The sequence below is a fragment of the Condylostylus longicornis genome, unplaced genomic scaffold (assembly GCF_029603195.1).
Source record: "Condylostylus longicornis isolate FDR11 unplaced genomic scaffold, ASM2960319v2 ptg000064l, whole genome shotgun sequence".
NCBI lineage: Eukaryota > Metazoa > Arthropoda > Insecta > Diptera > Dolichopodidae > Condylostylus > Condylostylus longicornis.
In genome coordinates, this window is record NW_026578032.1 from 773,014 (window position 1) to 791,991 (window position 18,978).

At 20.5% G+C, this 18,978-nt stretch overlaps 1 protein-coding gene across 1 annotated transcript; it reads right to left on the reverse strand.

Annotated features, from left to right (window-relative positions):
- Nucleotides 1-1,816: 1,816 nt before the first annotated feature.
- LOC129612277 (uncharacterized) lies at nt 1,817-17,173 on the reverse strand. The gene is made up of 3 exons (XM_055525832.1): nt 16,910-17,173; nt 4,629-4,747; nt 1,817-2,193 (listed from the first exon to the last, which is right to left on the reverse strand). Exons 1-3 carry the CDS (start codon nt 17,000-17,002, stop codon nt 2,025-2,027), a joined length of 381 nt encoding a protein of 126 aa, XP_055381807.1. The 5' UTR covers nt 17,003-17,173; the 3' UTR covers nt 1,817-2,024.
- Between the last annotated feature and the right edge of the window lie 1,805 nt (nt 17,174-18,978).

Genomic DNA, 18,978 nt, shown 5'->3' on the forward strand with positions numbered 1-18,978 from the left:
TGTAAAGTACGGTTACCCAAATGTACAATTGAGTGTTTATTTTGAAATCATACTTCAAATTTCTGTCTTCAAACTAAAATACAATACAATAATAGTATAACAGTTCTTCTTTTTTTTCCAATTTGCCTACCTTAAAAAATTTTAAATTTATATTAAAAATTTAAAAACCATTCCGTAAATATTTTGAATACATACACACATATAGAAAAAAGAAAACGCAACAAGTGTTTTACTTTTGTTTTCCCATTTGAAAATTTTTTATTTTTAAAGTATAATTTTTTTTTTCTTATTTGATTTCTATTTTTAGCTTTTTTTTTTTTCAACTAACAAAATTAGTGACAAGTTTCTAAAAACTATTATGTACATACATACATACATACATATATGTACATAATTATTAAATATTAAAAACAAAATATTTAATTATTTTTTTCTTCTTCTACTTTTTGTTTGATTTAAGTATAATTGCAAAATATCAAGAATATAAAATTAAATTTGATTGCAAAAAACTCAAATTTTATGTATTTGTATAATAACTACTGCATTAATCACAAAAAATATTAATAATACTATTATTTAATGTACACATGTATTTTTTTGTAATAATAATTATCAAAACTAAAATTGAAAAATATTTTTGTAATTTAATAAATTTTATTAGTAAGTTTTTTTTTGTAATTTTAGCAATTTGAATTAAATAAATTTCTATTATAATATTTAAATATATGAAAATTTTCTAACATATTATTTAATATTGTTATATTAATGAATATTTATAATATAAAGCATAGTACTTTTCATTTGTCAGAATTAACTATTATGAAAAACATTATTAGTCAGACTATTATTAAAAACATTATTATTTATTTCGTACCAGTATTTTCAAAATTATTAACATGCCAAAAATAAATGCTCATAATTTTATTGTAATAGTATATATTAATATAACAAATATATAATTTTAAATTATAATTGAAATTTAAGAATCAACATAAGAAATTTTGTATAGTATACACAAATTCTAAAAATTTTAAATATAATTTAATAAATTTTTATTTAAATAAAATTTACAATTTTTATAATTTCTTGAGTAATTGCAATCAATTTTAGATAATTTTGTTTTATTTTAATTTGAATTTTAATTAATTTTTTTCTGTAATTTTAATAGATATATTTCTTATATATAATTATACACATATTTTGTTATTTTTTTTTTTTTTCAAATATTTAATGAACTTAATTAAAATTTTATTTTTTAAATTAAAATTTCTTAAAATAAATTTTCTTTTCTTTTTATTGTTCTATTGTTCTATGTATATATATATATTTTCCTAAAATAAATTTAAATAATATTTTATTAAATACTTTGTTTTTTAATTATTAATTGTCTCAAAATTAAATATTACAATACAAAAGAAATTAAAAATAATTACATTATATAATTAAACAATTTAATTATTATTATTTTTTTTTTATAAATTTTTAATTTAATTATATCTGTACATTTAAAAGAAACAAAAAAAAAAACATAATCAAAAAATCTTTCTTAAATTTCATTCACACCATTTTTTTTTTAGTTTTTTCGTCTCTATTAAAATAAAAATTTTTAATATTTTTAAATTTTATATATAAAAAAAAAAAGAAATATATGAATATATAAATATAATTTAAATAATTTTTAATTATTAATATATTATTAATAATAATTATATTTATATTATTATAATTGTTATATATTATTTAAAATAATATTATAATATAAAATAAATATAAATAAAATTTTGGTATAATATAATTTAAAACTTATGACTTAAAAATTAAGTATCTCTATTTTCTTGCGTTCTTTTAATGGTATTATTGGTCATGAAAATTAAATGGTATTATTGGTCATTAAATCGTCAATTAATTTTTTTTTTTAATTCTATATAATTATTACGTATATATATAATATATTATATTAATTTAATATATTATAGGTATAGGTTTACGCTTAATTAATAAAATACAATATTGATTTATTATGGTTATGAAATATCTTTTTCGGGTGAAAGTGTCGTTGTTATTGTTGTTCCTGTATTTATATCTGGGGCAACAGTTGAACTTGTTGTTTTATTTCGGCATTTATATACGAATGCACTAACAGAAGCATCATCATCAGTTCTAATACATTTTAAACCAGGTGAACATTTACATCTAAAATAATATGAAAAAAAAAATTTATATATTAATATTTATTTGTTTATTTATAAAAAAAATTAAAATTAAAATATGTAATTTTGGTGAAATTTAGTGTTCATATTGTATTGATTTACAACAATATCATTTTCGTGTATTAAGAAGCAAAATTAAGTATAATAAGTATAACACAAGAACTGAAAATAATTTATCAAAAGAATAAAAATGAGAATTCTCTTGTTGTTTAACGGCACAATACCTTATTCACCACTTTTCTCTCAATATATTTTAATATACGAGTATATATATATATGATACATGTAATTGTATTAATTAAGTTAGTCTATCGGAAAGTTACCAAAGAATAAAGAATAAAATAAATATAGTCTTTCATTCAATTTTACTGTTGCCAGTCAATGGTACCTTCATTAAGAACATATCGCTGGCAAAACTGTGATACCACGTAAGTGCAAATATTTCCAAAAGTACTTTACCAATTTTCTGTTTAGGAAATGTCAAACAATCCATCTTTTAAATTTATGAAAATATGAAAAGTATTTAAAGAATATGTAATTATTTATTAGTTTTTACTGTTTCGTTAATTTAAAAGATGGATTGTTTGACATTTCCTAAACAGAAAATTGGTAAAGTACTTTTGGAAATATTTGCACTTACGTGATATCACAGTTTTGCCAGCGATATTAAATATTGAAGAAAAGGCCGAAAGATACGAAAACTAATAATTATTGCCAATATTAAAAATAAATATTATTGCCAATTATAGTATTTAATCAATGAGCCATCTATTTAGTTAATGATTATAGAGTATTAAACCGATTACACTTAAGAGACATGTGCTTCAAGACCAATATTTTCATGAGGGACCTATTGTACATGGTGAATTAAAATTCTGAAATGACTTTATTCAAAAATAAAATTATTAAGAAGCAAATTTATTACAAGTATATATAATAAATATGTTGGAAAGAGATAGATATTGCAATTTTCTTTAAATTTGAAGTGTTTTAGAAAAAAAATTATGGAATATTGAAAAATTAATTAAAAGTTCGAGATTTTTCCATATACATAGGTAAGATATTTATAAATTATCATTTTGTCAAATATTTCGTTTTTTTTTTTTTTTTTAAATTTTAGGTAATTAAAAATAACACTTTTACGTCAATAATTATGAAATAACAAAATAAAAATAGTAAATTCAATAAATGGAAAATTTTTTAAATTTATAACAGACAGGTGTGATTATTCTTCATTATGTACATACATATATATATATATACAAATATTCTGCATCTACTAAAATAGAGTAAAATGTCACATATGTAGACTAAGTGTCATATTTATTACATTATTTGTGACAGCAAATAATGCGTATTTTTTGAAACAATTCTGTGAAAATGCCAAAGGATCAATCAATAAAAATAAATTTTTTATTTTTGACTTTTTCCAATAATTTTTCAATATTAATAATAATTTTTTTTTTTTTAAGGAGATTCTGTCACATTTTTGTTTTATAAATTTGGCATCAATTATAATATACCTGTCCAAAATTTTGTTGTTTTTTTTTTTCGTGTACGTTTATTAATGAATATTAAAAGAATTTATGGGCAGTATTAAAAGAAAAAATATACGTATAAGGAATAATACGTAAGTTGATCAGAAATTTTTGGGTTTAGCTTTGAAATTTTTGAGAGAAAATTGCATCATCCTTATATTAAAATTATTAGATCATTTTTCTAAATTATTCATGGTGTTTTTATTGTTTTGGTTTTCTTTTTCAGAAATGGCAAGATTTACAAAGAGAGTTTAAAACAAATTATTAAGTCGCACTTCCATTCAATTTATACTATCTTAGTAAACAGGAGACTCGCAACTCATATATGTACTATTCAACTCAAACTATTTTATAATTGCAGAATTTTTTTTTTTTTCAACAAATTCACCACCCATCAAATTTTTCCTACAAAATGTTTTAAATTATATTATGTTATGTATGGGGCGAATTTAATCTTGCACCTTGACCATACAGGCCTTTTGTGCATCCCCTCGCCAGATCATTTAAAAATTAAGATTCAGGCTTCCGATAAATTTTAACAGGTCCGTCATGTACAACAATTGCAATTCCAAACATGAGAATGTAAGTTCAAAACCCCGAGAAATTTATATCTAGAGCGGGCCAAGTCATCACACCTAAATAGGACGTTAAGTGGAGTCAAATCTGTGCCTCGGCCACAGAATCTACATCGCTGCGTATTTGATCTGACAATTTTTTGTAAATATGAGTTAAAGGACTCAATGTTTTAAATTACATAATTTATTACAATAAAGGGCGAAAAAGAACTAGGACATTCACTAGGTAATGTGATAATATTAATAATATGCAATTCAAATAATATTAATTAAGGTTAATAAAAAATATTTTTATGTTTACTTACGCATTTCTCATGAAATATTCAATTTTCCTTTTGAATGGTTTATAAACTGCCCAACCACATGGTGTTTGAAATGTTTCACATATTCTGTCAGTTTCTTCAGAACTATCTTCAGCGTCTCTCTGTAATTATATAAAAATATATCAAATTAAAATTTAATCGCAATAATTTTTTTTTAAATACTAATACTAAATTAATTGGAAATATAGTGAATTCTAATGTAATAAAAGAAATTTTTCATTTAATTCCTAAAATTCTGATTAGAAAAAAAGACGCAAAATCCTAGTAATTTATTCAAACGAAAAAAAAAAATTAGGTCTCTTTTTTTTATAATTTTTTATAAAGTAACTATTTTTTAATAATCTTCAATTAAGATCTATAGAGTGTCGCGTCATATTTAATTCCGCAGTGAAAAATCAATCACAAAATACATAATGAGAAATTAAAAAATTAATATAGAAATAGGCATAAGAAATTTTTAAGAAATTATTAACATTCTAAAAGGAACTGCAAAATTTAAGGAAAGCTATGCTCAACTTTATTTCGAAAAATGTTCGAGAAACTTTATCATCAATTATTTTAGTATTACAACACTAAGTGCGAATTTTTAATTTTGATTGAAATTAACAAAAAATTTTTAATTACTTACAGAATATTAGAGCAATAACTTGAAATATAAATTAGAATAACTTGCATTTAATTCGAAATTTTTTAAGAAAATTGGCCAAATTAATTTAAATTTGGATATTTTAAACTTTTCGCCAAGCAATGATTTTTACTAAAATAAACGCATTAAAAAGAATGGGAAAGTAAATACTAGTATATAAAATACAAAAATTATTGAAATAAATGTAAAAAATTTATTGAGATATCAAAATTTTAAAAAATCAACAAAAATTAATCATAAGTATAGCACCACCATAGTATGATTAATTATAAAAACATCAAATTCAAAAGAACCATGGCACCACCTAAACCTAAAGTAATATTTGATTATGATTACAAAATTGTAAGAAATTTACTATTAAAGTAAACAAAACTCTTAAATTTCTCTACAATAATAATTTAATAATTTTACACTTTCTACGCATTTTAACATTCCTAGGAATTAAAAAGCTTTGTATTTTTGTATATACGAGTACTCTATATACAATTTATTTACATAGTATTTATTTAAATAGAAAAACAAATATTATTATTTTGATGATTTTCTAAATACATACTTATTCAGTATCTAGTAAAATGTATTTCCGGTTCTTTTCTACAATAATTTTTACAACTATAGCAATAAAATTATGTGATAAATATCTACAAGTTTACTGACGCAATATAGGTATTGTATACGATAATGTTATCAAAGAATGATTTATTTTTTTATTACATATAAGGTCCCTTATTATAAATATAACAGTATTACAATTGACTTCCATATTGGCATATATAGAAGAGACTAATAAGAAGATAATTTGTCCAAATACAATCATACAAGAAAAAAAAAGAGATATAATGATACAATTTTCTAATATGTTATGTGATATAACCTTGAAATTGTAGGACAAACTCCTATATTATACATATATAATTTTTAAGGAATGATCTTCATAGTAGTTATATGTGATATAACAAAACATTAAAATTTCGTCATCACCTTGATAATGGAAGGAATTCTTCGCAAAATACGATTCGAGAAATGAACGAGCTATTCAAACATACAATGAGTCATTAATAATATACATGTATGTATATATAATATAATATAAAACATAATGATATAATGTAAATAAAGGTGCTCATATATCATTATGTATGTACTCAAATTACGCTATATATAGTATATAAAAAAAAACTATACACACACAGTGTTAAGAGTTGATCAAGAAAATTTAATTACCTGGTAAATTTTTCAAGGTAAAGGTAAATTATAATTATGCATATTATATATGCTTACATGTTTTCATATATATATGTACTAATATCTTTTATTTACTTATATACTTTAATACTAGTATATAGATAATATAAGTTTTAAGTTATTTGTATTTACAATTTTTTTTTCGGATGAAAAATTAAAAACCGAACAAGAAATTCCAAGTAAAAGTTTAATTATACTCAAAGAATCAAAGTGAAATTCATGTTTGCATTTATATACATCAATTCATAATGGAAAATTTTTTTTTATTTCCAGGAAATATAAATAGATTTTGCTGCATAATCATTTTAAAGACTATAACACTTGAATATAATAGTTTGGTGTACACACTAATGATTTTTTGTGTTTTTTATTAATTTAATATTTACTTCTTTAAAATTTAAAATAAAAATAAATAACTAACTTCATTCTACCCGTCCATCTGTTAATTTGTGCGTCTGTTTACAAAACTTTTATACACTTTTAACATTAACCTTATGAATGCAGCATAATTCCATCAATTTCTTTTCGATTTTGCTTTCATCCCAAAATTTATGCAATAATGATGCCATATTAATATAATATTCAGAAAATGATGTACAAACACACTTATACAATGGGTATCCTTCGTATAATGCCGAATCGTACAACGCGTTTTCGATATAATGTGATTTAAATTCGAAAAATGTGAATTGGCAACACTAACTTGTGGACATTAAATATTTGAAACAGAGATTTTCAGTGACATTTTACACCCAATATTTGATCTTAAGTTTAAATTGACATTTGTAGCTAGCGCCAAAGCTGGAAAAAAATGAATTTTAATAATTTTTATGTAACCTGGGAATAACTACCTACTTTCTCTTTAAAAAATTTTCATCATTTTTTTACAGAAAAAAAAAGGATTTTCATTTGGAAATTTGCTACTTTGCAAACCATTCTTTTTTTAACCACTTTTATGAGTGTTAAATATAATAGTTAAATTATTTTAACTTAATACACGTGTCAGTTTGAAAGTAATTTTCACAAAATCAATTTTCTAAAATGACTTTGTGAAAAAAGAAAGGAAAATTATTTTGCAATTTAATTTTTAAAAATCTTGTAATTAAAATATTAAATTTATATAATTAATTAAATTTTTTTGAAATGTCATCCATCTTAAATAATAATATTCGCCTTCAAGATGAAAAATTTGTGAGTTTAGTACAACTATTATATGTTAGGCATTTATTTAGAATCAATAAATAACATCTAAAACTATTGTATAAAATGAAATTAAAGTGAATTTGCTGTAAAATGTTAAATTGAATTCTGTTATGTAAATATATAAATTATATTAAATTTAAATAATTATATTTATTATATTTAATAGAATTAATTTAAAATAGATTTTATGCAAATCTAATTCTATACAGACTGGGTAGTTATAATTAGAACCTTTTACCCTAATGTATATTCATAATAACGTTTAATATTAAAAATAAATGAATGTCCGGTACATGTATATTTATAGAATGAGAAAAAAAAAGAGATTACGAAATTTCACGTGCTCATATATAAGAGTTCACTATAGTATACGAATGAAGTACATATATATATATATATTAATTAATTATAAATTTATAATTATAAAAAAATTTATTATTATCAATTATTTTTAATATTATTATCATTTTGTCTGAGAATTCGTCATCGACTTTATAAAGATAATTGATTACTGTTTTAATAAATATTACATGATTGAGTGAAAATTTTAATAAAAAAAAAATATAATTACATTAAATATTTTTATATTAAATAAACAGTATACTCGTATGTATATTGTACGTATACATAATTATGCAGTATTTCTTACAATTTTCGCAAGATGAAAATTACCTTAGTCCCTATAATGTATCTTTAATATTTAACGCGCATATATAGTCGTAGGTGAGAGGATTAAAATTTTCATACAATAAATAATATCAATATTTAGCTACATATATAGCTTAAATTTTAATCTCACTCTTATCCTGTAATTTTTTCACTTTTCAAATGAGAAATTCCAAGTAAAAAATTAATTTTTTTCTCAAAATATCAGCAAAAATTTTTTAAATGTCGACTAAGACTTACCGCCTTCCAAAACATATTGAGTAAATTTGGTGTATATATTTTTTGATATTTTATTAAACTTGTCTTTTATATTTGAAAATTACATTTGAAGAATATAATTTTCCATCTCTTTCTAGTTTAGGCAGAAAACGTGTTTAGCGTTTTTCAGAATTTTTTTTTCAAATATCTCCAAAAATATTTTTTGTCACAATTTATTATCATATATTGACAGAATTTGTGACTTCCCAATGATCACGAAAAAAACATTTACAATCGCTCAATTTCTTGTACCACAAATCATTATTTTAGAATTTTAATTTAAGTATTATTAAATATATTTAAGTAAATATGCATATATATATACAAATATATACATAAAAATTAATGGGAAACAATTTTTCGATTTAAAAAATTTTTTTTTCACTTAAATAAAAGTGATAATGAGTATATAGAATGAGTATAGAGCCGTCTTCTTCAGAATTGAAAATTTTTGGAACAGAAGATTTTCTGAGAAACTTTCACATTTAATATGCAAATATAGATTAAGAATTACGCTCTATTTTTATTTATTTAATGTTTTTGGGAAATATAATGTAATTATCTGTTATATTTTTATATAATAATTAAATAATTAAATTTTTTAAATGAGAAGTAATTTCAAGAGCATTAACTATAATTTATTAATGAAGAGCACAGCATATGTGAATGGCATAATTATATGAGTAATGTAGAACGTTTATGTATAGTAAATAAATTTATATTCGAATTAAGTATATGTTGTTTATTTTAATATTTGTATATAATATATCATCGTCATAACATAAACGTACTTTCAATTATTTAATTTTTTTTTATTGTTATTGATAAACATTATACATACTTTCTTTTAATAAAAATAATAAAGAATGACGTTGATTAAATTTAATTATAGAATTAAAAATTTACATTTACATAAGTAATTCAATAAGAAAAATATATAAAATTTAAAAATAAAAAAATATTATTTATTTATTATTGCGTCTAAAAATATACTATTAAAAATATTTTATTTATTCTCTTACTCTATATGTGTAGTTATTATTATTATTATTGTTACAAATTGCAAAAATAGTAAAAAAACAAAAAAAAAAATATAAAAATCATAAAAAAAAATTCATTCATTTTTATATTTTTACACTATAATATACTCGTACTCGTACAGCTTTAATGAATATTCAATGATTTTATATCAAATTATTCAATATATTAAGACAAAAATATTATTGAAATTTTACAAAATCATTATATACGCACATTCTCGAATAATATATATATGTACATATATATATAAATATAGAGACAATAGAGTACATTGTACAGCAGCATCGCCGCCATCGTAAAATATTTTTTATGTTTTCGTTTCTAGAACGTATACATATACTATATACTTATATACATTTACTCTACTATTTTATAGCTGAACTATATATGATTCTTTTACAATATAATTTAATATTAATTTTTTTTACAACATTTAAATTAGAAATAAAAATATGTGGAGAAAAAAAAAAATTATAATCAATTCTTCATTTGATATATGTATGTATGTATGTATTTAAAATAATTTATTTTATGTGAAATCAACGACCTATTAATGTCATCGCATATATTCGCATCATTATTTCAATATAAATTTTTTTTTTTTTATTTAAGATTATTATTTAAAGTGATCATATTTAAATTCACATAAATTAAAATTCAATATTTTAAAATAAGATAATAAAATTAAATTGAACGCATTAAAATTTACTTATATAAAACATTTTTTTATTATTTCTTGCTGTTTCTTGATTTGATAAGAAATTTTATTAAGTAAAAAATGATATCGTGCCATGAATTACCTATAATATTGTTTAAAACGTAATTTTAATAAATTTTGATTGTACACTATAGAACAAGAAAAAGAGAGAGAAAAAAATTAAAAATTAGAGCATAAAATTTTTATAAATTTTAATTAATTTATTCTTGATGTGTGTTCATACGAAATTGCAAATGCGAAGCTAATAAATTATTATTATTACATAAAGTGCCGTATATTACAAAAGACAATAAAGAATAAAATTATATTTCATAAATAATCAATTGAATAATAAAAATTGAGCAGAAAATTTGTAAAAATTTAAAAAAAAAATGAGTAATTTTTCGAAATAATTTTAATATTATTACTTTATAGAATAGTGTATGGTTCGGAACAAAAATAAGATTTTACAAACCTATGGCAACACTAAACTAGTCAGTTAAAAATGACAAATTATGTATACGGTTCGAATTCGCCCTTGCATTTTTATACTATAATTATTAAAGATTAATTTTCAATATATGTATTAAATTAATTTGTTGTTTTAATTATTATAAAGGCTGAATGAAAGTAAAGTAGACAATAAGTACTTACTTTTTATGGGAATATTGAAAGTAAGTACATCTATATGAGGCTTGAAATGTGCATAACTGTTATACTCTCAACTGTTTGTTCAAGTATGCAGATTTTTTTAAGATATAATACACTCTAATAATAACGAAAGTGTAGGTTTACAATAGTGGCACAAGTAAAAATTATGTAGTCGTGTATATGAACTGAACATGTTAGACAATATTTAGATATCCAAAATTTGTTCATAGTTTTTCTTTAATCTGACTGAGTTTTAGTCTGCAAAACATCATCCATCTGAATTCAATTTGATGGAAAAAATAGAAAAATATCGAATTCTTGTCAAACAAAATCCATAAACAATGTTTGATGTGTAAGCAATATCCTAAAATTTGAAGTTTCTGGAAGTAATTTTTTTTTTTATTTCATAATATGTATATACCAATTAATTTTTATTAATATTTTAGGTGTAAAAACTGTAAAAAATTTCCACAACATTACAAATCACAAAAAGGTGGAACAATTTTATGAAACAAATCATCCTTAGCGAATGATTGGCATCTGGGAGTCGCAAATGAATATTTAACCCTCAAAATCCCAAAGTTGAAAATTTTTGGTTTCGACAAATTTTTGTATATCGACTTAAATGTCTATAATTTCCATAATTATTAACCTATTCAAAGAAATTAATATTCAATATGGAAAGCTGAAAAGTAAATACAAGTTAAGCCTGTATATTAAACTGCAAAATAGATAATTTTAGGCTGATAAATCCAGAACCTCTTCAATTATGGATTCAAAACATTAATAATTTTGAAATTTTGCTACATGAATCTAGAACCAAAATATTTTATAATAAATTATTGTATGTATAAAATCTCAAAAATTAAATACAATGTATAACATTGTTTATTCAAATTTTTTCATTTATTTAGAAAATAAACAAAAAATAATTAATTAATTACTTTAATTATTAATTAAAAATATTTTTAAAAGCAGAAAACAAATATGTTTATAGATTTATAAAGCACATACCAATTTCTAATCTTTTAAAATAAACAACTCGACAAATAAAAGTATTTTTTTTAAATATTTTTCATTCATCTAGAATTCTAGAGGACCACAATTAAAATATTCCGAGAATTTTCAAGACCATTAAATATGAATATAGCTATATTAACTTCAAATAGATTTTTCTTTTTTTTTCGAAATCACATAATTTGAAGAACTTATGTTTCATATTTACTGATTATAAAAAACTAGTAATTTTTTTTTTCTTTTTTAATAATATGAACTTAATTATATTATAATTATAGGTCAAATTTATTTTATTATGATACGCACAATTTTGCTTTATATTGAAATCATTTTTATATTACGTGTATCTTATCTTTTTAAGTATAATATTAAGAGTACAATTAATGAAATAAAATTTATGAAGTGTCCATTCGTTTTAATAATTATATACATATACGTATGATAAGACAATATTTTATAGGTTAATATACTTATTACATTAAGTATGTAATTTTAATTAATAATATATAATTATTATCTATAGAAATATTAATTAAGTATCACTACATAGATGCTTTTATACAAATCAAGTGTATAATTATTTACAATTTAATTCATATTTTAAAAAACGTGTAATTGTGAAAATTTTAAGAATGAACAATGAGCATCTTGCTATATGAAATGAAATACATAAAAAATTCATGAATAATCTCGAAAATATGAGGTAAATTTGTACAAATTTAAGAACTGCGTAAATGCAGGTGCTTACACTAAAACAATGCAACAAACTGGCAGTGCATTCGAACAATATCAATTTTTTATAAAGTGACACATTTCCCTTGCATATATGAAAACAAATTTTTTTTTTAATTATTTCCATTAATACAATATATGTATCTACATCAAAACTGTATTATGTAACAAATAATTATTGCATACTTTTAGGATGGGAACAAGAAATAAAAGGAGCATTCCTTAGTAGCGAATTCGACTACTAATTAGAGGAGTTAAATGGAAAGATATTTAATGCTAGATTTTTTCTTTCAAAGAATTCAAACAACATTCAGAAAAATTGGCGATAACATCGAAGTGGGAGGTAGTTGGCAAAAAATCTTGTTTTCACAAAATGTACCAAAATATTAATTTCTTTAATCTGTTACAAATTTTTAAAAATTTCTAGTTTTGATACAAGCAATACGGTTACTAAAGGGTTAATACTGTCAATTTTACCAATTTTCGTTTCGTATTCAAAAAACACTATAAATGCTCATAAAATATTGAGTGATAATTTTTGTCTTTTTTATTTTGTGGAACATAATTTTCAGTATAACAATTATTTTTATTTTTTTATATATGTATGTAGTTAAGCAAAAAAAAAATGTGTTAAGAATAAGTAAACATCGTATCGTACTGTGTTCTATATAAACGACGTTAAAGAAAAAAAAATTTTTTTTTTTTTTTTTGCAAAACTTACTCAATTTCTTATTAATGTTATACAAACATTTTATATACACACAAATATGTACATGGTTCCATAGGCCATAGTACAAATTATATTACTCATTTCTCAATATAGTTTAAATATTTCATCATACATAATTATTATTAAACGCATATTATGCAAAAAAAAAAAACACAAAAAAAAAATCAAAAAAAAAAAAGCAGACTACTTTTAAACATGACGAGAATAAGAAATTGAGCCCACAAATTAAAGAAAATGAGCAACAGAAAAAAATTAAATTATTAATACTGTTATTATAATTATGTAGGTATTTATATTTATGTATTTATATACATATATATATATATATCGTTTCGTATTCAAATGTGTATATTTAAAAATTATTCGAATTTCGGATTTATACCTCAATATTAGCATTAAAAAGGTATATTTCTTTATGTTTGTATGTATGTATGTACATTTTAAAAATCTTGAATTCAGTGATGGTTTGCTAAAATTTTAATGTAGAATTTTATTGTTATAAATTTTTATTTTTTAATATTTTTCTTTCTTTTTCTTTTTAAAATAGTTTTTTTTTTTCTCTTTTAGTTAAATGAAAATAGCGCGCAATTTTTAAAATGAAAAAATATTTTATTATAAAAAAAATTATAGTAAACATAAATATGTTGTATATAATATATACATACATATACTTATTTATTATATACATATGTGCATGTATACATTAATATATAAAGATAAGCAAAATTAAAAAAAAAAAATTTTTTTGCAAATTATTTTTATATTTTGGTGAAATTATTTAAAATTATTTTTAACCCAAAATTATTAATATTCTTATAATATTTTATCGATCATAACATTTCTGTAATGTTATAATATTCATAATAACATAACAATGTATAATATGGGTACCATGAGCATTCAGGTATACATACGAGTATGCACTTAATATTTCTCACAAAAGGTGAATAAACTTCGTGATAGAAATATGTATGTGATGAACTAGGCAATATTTTGTTATCGTTTCTTTACCAAAACTTATTTCGGACTTAAAATATCAAACAAAATTTCAATGGATGAATATACAATTAAATCTTTAATATTAGAAATTTAAAAACAATTTTAATTTAAAAGCCTCTATGCTGTATAATTTTCTTCTTTGCATTGATATTTAAATTAAACGCCTAAAAGTATTCAATATTATGAATTGCGCGTATTAAATAAATAGTATTGCAATTGGTAATACTTAAGTACTACGAATTGGTATAACGTATAAGTGAATACGTTCAAGTTAATTTCAAAAATAATGATGTGAGTAATTACGGCTTTATGGTTTTAGTTTAATCAAAGCTCTAAAAAGCGATGTCAAATATTCTTTTCTCTTTTGGCAATTGGTAAACGCTAAAATTTGAAATACTTTAGAAAACTTTTTGAAAATTTTTTTAAGAGGATTTAAATTTTTTATTATTATAAATTCAAAATACACACGCGTGTATTCTTATAGTAATGCGCGTTACGTGCAATAATTCACGTGAGAATTATTTAAAAAAAAAAAAAAAAAAAAAAACACAGAACATAAAAAAAGAAGAACATTGAAATATTTTTTTTTATTCCTTTATTTTGTTTTTGTTTTCCTCTTGTTTTAAAATTTAAATATTGATTTTGTTATTAATTTTCTTATTTTAATATATATACAATGTACATATCCATATATAACATTAGCAGTATATATATATATATACATATGTATATATATGTAATACCGATTTTTTTTGAAAATTTAAGAAGCTATTTATATAGACATTGATTTATGTAAATCTTCATGTATATAAATATCTACATATATATCCATATATATACCTATATATGTATATATACAGGTATATCTCACCATATTGATATATTAAGAAGAGCAAACGAAAATAAGAACAAAAATAATAATAACAATAATAAAAATAGAAATGAATCAGCAAAAATTCTTCAACTTTTTCTCTTCACTTCATTTTATCCGGCACATCTCATGATCACATAGTGTTAAACAAAAAAAAAAAAACAAAAGAAAATCATAATAAATTTTAAAAACCGCAAAATAAAAAAGAATAAAAGTAAAATAAAAAACTTAAGCTAAAGTGAAAAAAAAAAAAAATGTGTCGATGGATGCATGGATGAAAAGATGGATTCATTTTCAATGCTTTTTCCTCTTTTCTTAAATAAAATTTTTTTTTCTTTTTTAATTTCTTTTTGTTTTCTTCAATTTCGTTCTGCTTTTATAATTAATTCCATGTGAAGTAATAAGTTCACAATTTTTTTATTTTCGTTTTTTGTTTTCATTTTTCTTATATATTTTTGCTGTACATATTGCATTGAATATTTAGAAATGACTTTTATATACTTATTTATTCTATATATGCTCATATAGATATTCTTGTATTATTATGTCGGCGATACCCTACATAGAATACACATAATAATTTTAATTAATTCAAAAAGTGCAATAATATGCATATGAACTACACACATAATATAATAATAATATAATTTTACATAAATTACGAGTATATTCTACATTATGTAGAAATATGTAAAAAAAAAAATTAATTATTTTACATTAATTATAATCGGAACATGCAGAAGAATTAAGAATATAAAAATTTCCGGTTACTGAACCGCTAAAATATAACAAGGGCTTCAAAAAAAAAACAAATCCGTAACATACATAATTATGTATATTATGCTGTAACGTATATAATATACATATGTTCACTTATGTGAATCTTGAACAATATATATGATATAATTTTCTATATGCATTTATGTACTTTAAAAAAATTTTCTTAGAAACTCAAAAATTTCCATTCAAAATTTCTATTTTTCATCTACTTCTTTTGCAGCTTAACGTATTTACGATCTTTTGTATATTGTATAACCTATGTACTTAAACGTATGTATACGTAAAAGACGTTTCACTTCATAATTTAGTTATCCTCAAAAAATTTTTTAATAAAATTTCCAAAATATACAAAATTACAATATTGTATTTTATGAAATTGTTTTAATGAACAAAAAAAAAAAACAAAAACTTACTAATAGCTAGTATAAGCATTTTTCATTTTGAATCTACCCTACATAAGAATGTATATATGTTGTATACATTATATTCAATTTTACGTAAATATTAACAAAAAAAAATGATGAAATATTATTTGAAAATTATTCCACACAAATCATGTAAATTACACATATACTATATATATACGAACATACATTATAAATTATTATTATATAGAGACTATAGAGTATAATAAAAAATTTACTCCGAAAAAAAAAACAAAAAAAATACAAATTATAACATTAATAAATTACGGCAATTATTTTTAATATATTAAAATTATACTTACTTTTGTTAAAATAACTGCATTTTCTGCAGCAGGTGCAATTAGTATAATTGCAATGAGACTCAATATAAAAAATATTATTAATTTTCTAAACATTTTATTTTATATTTTTTTTTGCCTCTTTTATTTAAAAGATATTAATTTTTTCTTGAAATTTATTTTTAAAAATTTAATTAATAATTTTTTTTTTATAAATTAAATTTATAAAACTTTTCGTTTTTTTTTGTTTCACTTTAAAAATTTTATAAATATATATGTATGTATATTTAATTAAATAAAAATATACAAATGTGTTATACTTATTTTTTGATTTTATAAATTAATTAAATTTTTTTTTTCTTCTTTTAATTTTTTTATTATTAATTTATTTATTTATTTTTCTTTCTTTAATATTTTTTCTTTTTTTTTTTTAATTTTAAAATTATATGTATGTACTCTTTAAAAGATAAAACACAACTAACTGCTTCAAGCTTCAACGATTGAATGATCAGCATCAAGAAAATCACATAGCATTATAACATTATAACATTTACACCACAATGTTGTAGTATAATATTGTAGTTAGTATTGTTGTAGAGTATTTAACATGTTTTGGGAATTCGGATGATTCAAAAAATAACGAAAAGAAAATAACGGAGTTTTTTGTTTTTATATATATATTTTTTTCGGAGAATAAAAGAGAATTTTTCTTACTTGATTTTTTTTTTTAATTTTTATTTTTATTATTATTATTTTCCTGTTATTTTACACATTTTACGAATTACAATATTTTATATACGACGAAGATTTTTATTTAATGTAAAAAGTCGAAAGAGACCGAACGAAAAATTAATTTTCTTTCTATCTATATACATATATAAAAAAAAATTAAGAAAGTAAAAAAATAATGGGGAAAAAGAAAAAATATGAATTTGAAATAAAAAAAAATATATATGTATGTAGGTATGTAAGTATACATTGGCACGTTGAAATTAGAATAAGTTTTAAAGATTTTGAAAAATAATATTATTATATTGCTCATATATGTATGTACATATATATATATATATACAATGTAAGTATAAAAAATAATACAAGACTTCACCACACCACAATTAATTATGAAAAGGTAAAAATGTTCGTAGGTATAATGAATAAATTATTTATACGGTCAATATACGGCTATTTAGTATACGACTAGAATAAATGTTATATTGTTAGTATATTGTATAGTTGATAATACAATTAAAAGAATATTTTGTCGAAAATTGACTGAAAATAAAAAAAAAAACAAAAATCGTCTTATTAAATGAAAATGAACTGAACGTGAATTTTATTCATGTATTACAATAAATTCTTGAATCTTATCTTATCTACATTATGTATATCAAAAATACTAAACATAAAAATAAGAGTGAGAGTTTCTTATTGCATACAACAAATATACTTGCCGTATGTTTGCTTAATCTATATAAATTGCTCTTTTTTTTTTCTACATAAATTATTTGTTATTGTATTACCTTATATTATTTTATTTCCTTACCCTTATTATATTTATACATATAAAATATACTTATATATATCCATAATGTATAATATATAGTAGGTACTGCACAGAGAATATTACAGAGAATTATTTAAATTATTGCATTGTATGATTGCATTGTATTTATGCATTTAGTATTAAAAAAGAATAAAAAAAGAAAAAAAAAAATTGGAAAATGAAAGAAAAGAAGAGAATTGATAATTTATAATGCTTTACAACATTTTTCTACTGTTTAAAAAAAAAAAAAAATTGAGAGAATGAAAGAATTGTCCGACTGATTGATAGAATGATAGTTGTATGTAAGTATATTTGTATGTATATATATGAACATAAATTGAAATTTTGTATTGAAGTCTGGTCGTTAAATTTTCCACATTTTTATTGTTTCATATTATAATGTAAGAATATCTATATATATATATTTTTTTTAAGTTTATAAATACAATAAAAATTGATGGTACAACAATAAAATTTAAAAGTTTTTATTTTCATTTTATTATCTTTATTATTTTAAGCACATTTTCCAAAAAAAATTCGAAAAAAAAGT